Source organism: Vicia villosa, linkage group LG3 (assembly GCF_029867415.1).
Source record: "Vicia villosa cultivar HV-30 ecotype Madison, WI linkage group LG3, Vvil1.0, whole genome shotgun sequence".
NCBI lineage: Eukaryota > Viridiplantae > Streptophyta > Magnoliopsida > Fabales > Fabaceae > Vicia > Vicia villosa.
This window is the reverse complement of record NC_081182.1, coordinates 64,964,135-64,973,563: the sequence shown is the minus strand read 5'-3', so window position 1 is coordinate 64,973,563 and position 9,429 is coordinate 64,964,135. Positions and strand designations below refer to the sequence as shown.

At 37.5% G+C, this 9,429-nt stretch overlaps 1 protein-coding gene across 1 annotated transcript; it reads right to left on the bottom strand.

Moving 5' to 3' along the window:
* Positions 1–4,955: 4,955 nt before the first annotated feature.
* Positions 4,956–9,181, bottom strand: LOC131661712 (uncharacterized). Its single transcript, XM_058931315.1, has 10 exons — positions 9,033–9,181; positions 8,636–8,889; positions 8,184–8,388; positions 7,852–7,942; positions 7,607–7,752; positions 6,619–6,862; positions 6,403–6,507; positions 6,111–6,293; positions 5,797–6,001; positions 4,956–5,704 (listed from the first exon to the last, which is right to left on the bottom strand). The coding sequence occupies exons 2-10, from the start codon at positions 8,853–8,855 to the stop codon at positions 5,220–5,222; spliced, it is 1,884 nt and encodes a 627-aa protein (XP_058787298.1). The 5' UTR covers positions 8,856–8,889; positions 9,033–9,181; the 3' UTR covers positions 4,956–5,219.
* Positions 9,182–9,429: the final 248 nt, after the last annotated feature.

Below are 9,429 nucleotides of genomic sequence, written 5' to 3'. Positions count from 1 at the left end.
TAAAGAGCCCATGGATAACCATGGATACAAAGGGTGCTAACACCTTCCCTTTGTATAACCTACCCCCTTACCCAGAATCTCTCAAAGGTCTTTTTTCTGTTTCTTTTATAAACCTTTCCTTCATTGGATAAAATAAAAGGTCGGTGGCGACTCTGTAAACTTTTTCAAAAAGTGACGCGAAAGCGTCCGATCGACAAAAAAGAGTCAGTTCACGTATCCCACCCACGGGAGGGGTATGGCCCGAAAGGACGGTCCACAGTAAGTTCTACTCATATGACACTACATGATAACACACACTGAGGCACGTTTTTTTTCGTTTCCCCTTGAGCCTTTCTAGCCGTCCCTTATTTATGTTTATCCATTGCAAACCCCTTGAGCCTGTATCCCTTGTTCGTTTTTTTTTTAACCCGCATATAAAACCCCTTGGCCAAAAAAAAAAAAAAAAAAAAATATATTCCCTTTTACCCGTGCTCGGCATAAACGTTGTGGATGTAAATATTATGCAAAGTTCTAAGTTTGGGGTGGTGAACCTTATACGAAAAGGGCAAGTGTGAAAAAAAAATGTGGAGACTCTTGAATGCTCCTAAGAAAAAAGAAAAAAAAAATATATATATATATATATATATATAGAACTCATAAAAACACACTTGCCCCGACTGAATGACTTGGTGACAATTGAAACACTCGAATAATTGAGTGAAGTTAAAAAGTCAATGTTAAACCCCATTGTATTAGAATGAGCACAATGACAAGAAAGACAACATGATTGCCGAGCCCCCAAAACCTTTGTGTATCTGTTTCCTTGTTTGTCTCACCTGTCCTAAGCCCCGTTACAACCCTAAGACCTCAAAAAGTGTGTGCAAAGTGTTTGTGTATGAAAGTAGAATTTGTTCAAATTTAAAAGTTGATATTGCATATCGTGATTTATGAGTGAATTGCTTTTAACCTTGAGAGATTTGGTGAGAAGTGTGAAAAAGCTTACAGGTGAAGAAAAATTTTAATGTGAAAATGGAGCGGAAAATTCGGGGAGTAAAAGCTAGCACGATTGACCGGAAGGGTGGAAGTCGAGTTGTGAAAAACACGGTTGTATTGTGGAAGCATATATTTAGGGGTGACCTTTGTTTAAATTTTCAGGCATTGCTTGAGGACAAGCAACAATCTAAGTTTGGGGTTGTGATCGGTCACCAATTTCACTTCTACTCCGCAAATTATTTGGTAAAAATCGGTCATTTCGGTAACACTGTGAAGGGTTTGTTCGTTGTTTTTAGTAGTTATTTCATGTTTTGTTAATCTAATAGTTAGTGATAATTTTTAGTAGAATATTCATTTTTGATCACTTCGTTGGTAGTCATTGGTTATTTCAGGTGTAAGAAAGAATTGCCGAAAAAATGGGACGAGAACAGGAGAAAACGAAGCCAAAAAAGACAAAGAAAGTAGCTGACGCGGGCGCCAGTGTCGTGGGACATGGCCATGTCAGCTGAAAAAGAAGAAACAAAGCTGTTGGGAGCAACCAGTGGCTGACACGGGCGCCAGTGTCGTGGGACACGGCCGTGTCAGCTGATGCATGAAAAAAAGCTGTTTGAGGAGAATCCAGTGGCTGACACGGGCGCCAGTGTCGTGGGACACAGCCGTGTCAGCTGTTGCGGCCAGAAATTGAATTTTTAAGCTGTTTCATTAGTCCAAGTCTCATTAAGGGCGTTTTCGACTTTTTGCATGAATGGAATGTAACCTAACACTACTTAGTCCTAGTTTGGGAGTTTTTAGATCATCTTGGATCATTGGAGATAGAAAATTACAGAGAGAAAGAAGAGCTTACAAGGGTTTGGAGAGGATCTTCAAGAACAATAGCAATTAGAGATCAAATCAATCCCTAAATTCTTGTAATGTTTACAATTACCTTTGTTCTTTTCTTCATTACTATGAGTAGCTAAACCTATTTATGTTAAGGGGATGTCCCTGAATCGCTTTTATGTAATGAATTAAGTACCGTTGCTTTACGAATTTGAAGTTTTCTATGAATTTAGTTTATTTTCAAAGTGTCTCATGCTTCATTCTATTGGAAAATATTATGTTGATTTACGGTTAAGGTTAGGTCGGAAAAACCACCTTAACGCTTTTTGAATAATAACGTTACCAGTAAATTGCTTAGGAATAAGGATTTAACGGTATTGATCATCTATTCTAGGTTATTTTCAAAAGGTTCTTGGTAAAAAAGTTTAGTTGTTAAGGAATTAAAACTGAATTTTATTTGCCAAATAGATTTTTCGTTAAGGAATTAGGGAAAATTAATATTAAGAATTGATACTAAATCATATTGACGACTTTTTCGTAAAATAGCGGTCACGTGAATTACAAGGCGGTTCATACATCTACCTTAGCATATTTTCTCATATTTGTGCCAATTCAACTTTTACTTATTACTTCTTTTAAATATCGTTTTTTTTAACTTAATCAAACAAACCAAAACCACACCCCATGATATTTTGTTCAATTGAATAATTGTAAAACTTGTATTTCCTACGCAGTCCGCGAGTTCGATACTGGGTATCAACCCCTATTTAAAACTACATCGGTGAAAAATAGTACACTTGCTAATTTTCCGATCAGAAAATAATTGGGCCTCAGGGTTATGACGGGTAAGTTTCTGAAAGGAGTGTAAGCCCATTGCTACGGTAGGAGCCAAGCCTTGTAATTCAACACAGGTGTTGTTGTGGAAAAAACACATGGTGAGATTAGTATATTTCATCAACACAGGGCCCAATTGTTTCAACCACTGTGCACCAAGAACCAGATATGTTCCTTGTAAGCCAAAAACAAAGAGGTCCACCAAGAAAGAATGATTTTGGATTGTTAGAGGCACCCCATGACAAACATGAGAGCACTGAAGTTCTTGTCCGCTTCCTACCAAGACCCGAAAAGGGGTAATCGGATCAAGAGTGAGACCCATTCTGTCAGCCACCGCATCCTGTACAAAATTGTGCGTACTGCCACCATCGACGAGCACATGGATATTCTCAGACCCGATTTGACCCATGATCCGAAAAGTATCCGCAGCGAGATCACTTGAGAGAGCGTGAAAACTCAATTGCACAGAGGCAACTGTGGGATCGGGTGGATCGTTTCCAGGATCTAACTGAGAAACAACTTGCTCTAATTCACTTAAATCAATGGAAATATCCTCCTCATTAGCTAACATTAGAAAAACATGAGCACCACATTTATGAGATCGGGACCATCTTTGGTCACAATTGAAACAAAGGCCTTTCTCGCGTTTTTCATTCATCTCCGAAGCAGAGAGATGACGGAATCTCGGCTTTGCCAGAGGAATAGGGAGGATTCCTGATGCAGATTTTGCAGGCGGTAGAACCTCTGTCGATGATGTGGGTGCACTTCGAGAAGACGGTTGCCACGATGATTGGCGTTGTCGAGAAGCGCGGGCCAGATCTTGCAATTTGTCCTCCTGTAGACGAGCTAAGCCAGCAGCCTGAGTGACAGTAGTGGGTTGTTGAGCCAAAATTTCACGGCGGATATCAAGCTTAAGGCCGGAAATAAAACAACTCAAAAGATCAGCTGCAGATAAACCTTCCAATCGATTGGCGAGAGCTTCGAATTCATTAAGATATGCTGCAACGGTGGTTGATTGAGTTAGTTTAAACAAATTGCCGCGAGGATCATCAAATGCCGTAGGTGCGAAACGTGTTTCTAAGGCTGAGAGGAACTGTTGCCAAGAGACGATTTGGCGGTGACGGTACATCCATTGGTATAAAGCAAGGGCGGCTCCGTCAAGGTAGAAAGAAGCAATAGTTATCCTCTCTTCTTCGGGAGTCTGATGATACGTAAAGAACTGTGAGATTTTAAAAATCCAACCGTGCGCGTCCGCACCGTCGAAGCGAGAAACATCCAATTTGAGTCGGGGGCGATTGGATGATTCAGTGTTGTTGGGCGGCGAAACAGTAGAGGGAGAGTCCTCAAAGCGTTTACGCATTGCTTCAAGTTGCGACGTGAGGAAGGCGATTTGGCGGCGCATGTCATCCATGCCATCGGGTGGAGGAGGAGGAGCCATGGGAGGGAGATACACACACAATGAAAGCACCAATGTTATACTCCGAATTATAAGGCCTGAGTTGCCTCCTTAAGAAGGGATAGAGAGAAGGAAGAGAATTGTGAAATATTTCATTGATACTCAGATCTGGAAATTACAACGATTATAAAGGGAAAATATCTAGAGGATCTAAACAGAATCCAGCTAAGGATGTGACAACAAGGCAAATTCTAACAAACTATTGGTGACTCACAGGTTCTAGAAACAACTGCATGAAATAGGAATCTATTTATAAACTATGTGATCATTAAACCTGCTTGGCATCCTTCTGTTACGTGTGGGCCTTTCCTTAGCAGGCCCAATATCATTAGCAGCACTAGGCCCATCTTCTGAACTTGTAACACATTTTGTTGAAACAATACATTGTTCAGGTCTTTTATTGAAGCACATGCCAGAAGAATCAAAACGTTTGTTTCTCAACCAAAGATAAAAGACAACATCAAACCTTTCATTCATTCAGAAGTATCTCATGGTATAGTGGAATGTTATTGGTAACATAAAGTTGTGTTTGTGCCCTGTTTTTGTTGGTATTAATTAACTGTTGTGTGTTTTTATTGATGATACTCTTGCGCATTATATAATGTTGCAAATTGTGACCTTTATCAGCAATAAAAGAGCTCAAATTTTATAGGATTTTATTTTCATTCATGATCAAAGGATCCTATGATCACAATGTGTAAGATGTCCATGAATAACTTCAAAACGTCTAATTCTCTTGCTTCCCAATCAAAATGACAATACAACATCTTACTAGTGCTTCTGGGGACTTTTACTTTTCAGAAATCTTCCTAATTTTATTCAGAAACTTTCCATTTCAGCAATGAGTCTTGCTATAAACTGAACAAACATCAAATTTCAAAACCAAGTTCCTTCAACGGCAAGAATCGTTTCTTATGAAAAGATTCAACCCAAAGAAAATTACATGTTTATATTCTAGTGTTGAATCTCATAATAGCATTAGAAAGGTAAACATAATCTAATAACTCACCATTCAACACTCATGTTTCTATTCTAGTGTTGAATCTCATAATAGCATTAGAAAGGTAAACATGATCTAATAACTCACCACTCAACACTTTCAAGGACCTTAGTGATCTTGAACATGTTATATGAGGTTTCAATACTTGGTAAGGTTTGTAGTCAAACCGAATCCAAATGGAAATAGAGGATCATAATGCTTATCACCAACATTCATTGGTAGCTGGTCAACAGTCTTAAACCACGTCCTTGCCAGCTTGCCGGTGAATGCAAAATCACCATAGAGAACGTCGGCAACACCTTGGCCTTCAGTGCCAGGAAGCCATGCAGCTACAAGTGCATCAATTTTTGATAGATATGGCTGAATCACAACCGGGCGCCCAGTGACGAGAACAACTACACATTGAATGTAGCCACATACATTGGTGATGGTGCTTGGACCTGGCTCAGCTATGGTTAGATTCAAACTGTCACCAAATGTTTCAGCATAAGGAGGTTCTCCCACAATGACTATAGCATAGGAAAATTTGTTTGACTTGATAAAATTAGCATCGGGATTTTCATTGTAGACAACTTTGGTTGCAGGATCAACTGTTTGTTTAATGGCATCAAGGATGGTTGTACCTGTCATCAAATATTAACTCTCTATTAGATGTTCTGTAATTTTTCTAAAAAGGAAGCTAAGATAGAGACTGAAATGAAATGTTTTGACATACCGGACGTAAGATCACTACCAGTAAGCCCTTGCCAAGTAATTGTCCATCCACCACACTGATTACCCAAATTATCAGCATGACTTCCTGCAACCAATATGTTTGAAGCTTTCTTGGGAAGGGGAAGCAGTGGCTTATTAGCAGATTTACCATTCTTTAACAATACTAGGGATTTCCGAACAGCTTCTCTTGCTAACTCCCTATGTTCCTGTTTAAGAAATGATATGCGATGTATAAAACAAACTCTTTTCATTTGAAAGAAATACATGAAGTATCTTGCACATGGATTTTCAAATGATATTGATAAGAAAATGCACCTTGCTACCCAATTGGTTTGCAAGGCTTAGATCAGCAAGTGGATTTTCAAAAAGGCCCATGGTAAATTTTACTCTTAAAATTCTTGCCACAGCATCATTAATCCTGCTCACTGGGATAATATTGTTCTTTACTTGATAGGTCAGGTCATCAATGAACTCGGTAAAGTTATAGGGAACCATAATCTGCAAACAATGAGAACGTTAAATAGAAAGTAATTTCAAAATACTAAACTCTTAGACTATAAAAACTTTTTTTTTGTCTTTATTTACTTGAAGTGAAAAAAATATTTACCATATCAATTCCAGCACTAACACCAGCTTCAACAGAGTATGAATAGTTAGCATGAGGAGGAGATGTAATCCTGTCAATGCCCTGCCAATCTGATATGACAAAACCCTGAAATATGGAAGAAAAGTTACATGATATGTAGCTATTTTCATCCGTATTTCTTTTAAATACAAGTCCAATTATTTTACATTAGAAAAGGATGTCGATAAATTTCATTACCCTGAACCGCAGTTTGTTCTTGAGGTAACCAGTGACAAGATCCCGGTTAGCATGCATCTTTTTCCCATTCCAGCTACTGTAGGAGATCATAACTGTTGCAACACCCTTGATAACAGAGTCATAGTATGCCGGCATGTGAATTCCAAGCAATCCTTTGTAGTTTATCAAAGTATTGTTCTCGTTGATACCCTTGTTGGTGCCACCATCTCCCACAAAGTGCTTGGCACAGGCTGCAACCTTGCTCCTGGGTCGAAGTAATTCAAATAAAGGGCCATTTTTTTCAGGTCTATGCATTCATATAATAAATGAGCTGGTATTCATGATTAATCTTAATATAAAAAAATTGGAAATTTTGTATTAAAAAAAGAAGACACAAAAACATTAATTTAAACATCTTGTATCCAAATTATAGGATAAAATGATTGATTAAAGACAATCAAATCTGCATATATAACCTTAATGTACTATTTAGTTTTATGGATTATGTGTTATAAGGACAACATGCATGCTTTATTTGTGTTACAAAGACTTCTTGAGTAATAAAGTTTCTAATATATAGTTTAACAGTTAGTGTCTTTGTATGTGTGTGTGTGTGTGTCGTGTTCACATTTTAGATAGTACAGCCATTTGGATGCAAAAGGTGGCGAGCCCAACCATCCACATGATCAGAAAAAACAAATGTGTAGGACCATCATAATGGTATAGGACCATTCAAAAAGCAGCTTTTGGACTCACCATATTTTCTATTTCTTTTTATTCCCCCTTTTATTTTTATGAATGCAAAATTCAATGGAACATAACCTTTATCTACAGTAAATAATTAAGGAGAAGTATAATTTATAAACACAATAGATATTAATGATGTTACCAAGAAACTTTAGGTATGGATGTTCAAAAGCCCTTCATAGAAAATGCCTAACCATAGAACTACAAGACTAAGGACCATAAAATTTTCTTTTTAAAACAAAACTTGATGCAAGAATCTTACTTTCCAGCAACAAAGGGAGTTCCCTTCCTGAATTTTCCAGGAATATCTCCTTGCAGACCAGGTATAATTTCAGTCATGGTTCGAACAATTTGAGGATCCTCACTGTAACTTTCGTAGCAACGTCCCCACCTTGGATCTCTGCAAACCTGTTGTAAATGAATAGTCCATCAACATATCAGCAAACTTGATCAATGTTATAAGAGATTCAATTCAAACAACACTATATTGAAATACCGCTTCCTTACCGCAATACATGGAGCGAAGACATAAGGAATTCCTGTAGCTCTAACTTCAAGGGCAGTTGCTTCTCCAATCTTTTTTATTAGCACCGGATCCCTGATAATAAACCAATAGATCCCATTACAATTAAAGCAAGAAAATTCTGGGTTCGTGGTTTATAAAAAAGATTGGCATCTTCAAATACAGAAACTTCCAAGTTCCAACAACAGTATTACTTTAAAAGGATTTGGAAAAACAATTCCATTCCAGTAACAAATCATCAAATAAGAATTTAATGATACTATGCATTCTATATTTTTCATGACTAGTCAAATTCCTGCATATACATTAAACTTGCCTGGTAACTCCTAGCCCAACATTGTGAGGAAAAATAGTAGCATTGTAGACATTATTGTGACCATGAACAGCATCTATCCCATAAATCATCGGTATCCCAAGGGGAGTAGATAAAGCTGCATTTTGGATCTGATTCACCATTTTCACCCAAGCCTCAGCAGATGCTTTCGGAGCCGGAACACTCCCTCCCCCACTCAGCACACTCCCTGCTCATCAATAATATAAGTTACATATCCATAATATCACCTCACTAACACAAAACAATAAAAGAAAACCTATAAAACCCTAACATAGATACAGATACAAGACATGACACTGACAAGTCGACACGGATCATGTGGTGAAACTGACACCGCCTTTACACAAGTCTATCAAACACTCAGATTCAGAAAACATGACAGAATCAAACAACACAGAACTAGATTTGAGTAACAAAGTGATGAGTTGTTTTACCAATGAAGTACTTCTTCATGGCTTCAGGAGTAGCAACACTCCTTTCAAGCTGAGTCATTTGACCTATCTTTTCCTCCAGAGTCATTCTACTCAACAAGTCTTTGATTCTTCTACCCAATGGCACTTTAGGGTCTTTATACTTTCTATATTCTGCTTCTGAAAATGAAACAAGAAAGCACAGCAGCAGAACACACACAATAGGGATTGAAAATTTCCCCATTTCAAATCCTCAACAACCAAACTATATAACCAATCTGCAGATAGACAAAACCAATTTCAACAAATGTATCAAAGAGTTAGTACAATGGAGCAATAAACTTGCAATTTGAAAGCTAACGAAAACAAAACTTAAATGTAACATTGAACTGAAAAGAAAAAGAAAAAGGAACTTTTGTACCTCAGAAAGAGCTCAGTGAAGGAGAAGAGAAAGAACTAGATTCAAAAATGAACAATTTGGTGAAGTGGTTTTAAGGTAGTGGGGAAAGAACAAGGTAGTAGTACTAAATAGTAAATAATTATAGAAAGAGAAACTAGAGAGAGAAAATGTTCCACGCTAAAGCTGGGGTCCATGCAACTAATGTTTTTACTATTTTTATTTTTGAACTTTCAAGAACAGAGTGAACAAGTTTTTTTTTTTTGTGTTGTACTTGTGCATGAATTGATTCAGTGGTAATTGAAATCACTCTATAACATATCTGATCGTCAAACCAAATTAGACGGTCCAGTAGATTAGATATAAAAAAAATTGTTTTTCTTTTAAATTAGTTTAATTGTTGATAATTCCACTATTTAAT

Excerpts from the sequence above, each read along its gene's own strand:
- LOC131661712 (XM_058931315.1), bottom strand. The coding sequence starts at position 8,855 with ATGGGGAAATTTTCAATCCCTATTGTGTGTGTTCTGCTGCTGTGCTTT. Across the intron at positions 7,753-7,851 it reads TCTTCGCTCCATGTATTGCG|GTTTGCAGAGATCCAAGGTG; the intron begins GTAAGGAAGCGG and ends CATTTACAACAG. Across the intron at positions 5,705-5,796 it reads TGGTAGTGATCTTACGTCCG|GTACAACCATCCTTGATGCC; the intron begins GTATGTCAAAAC and ends ATTTGATGACAG.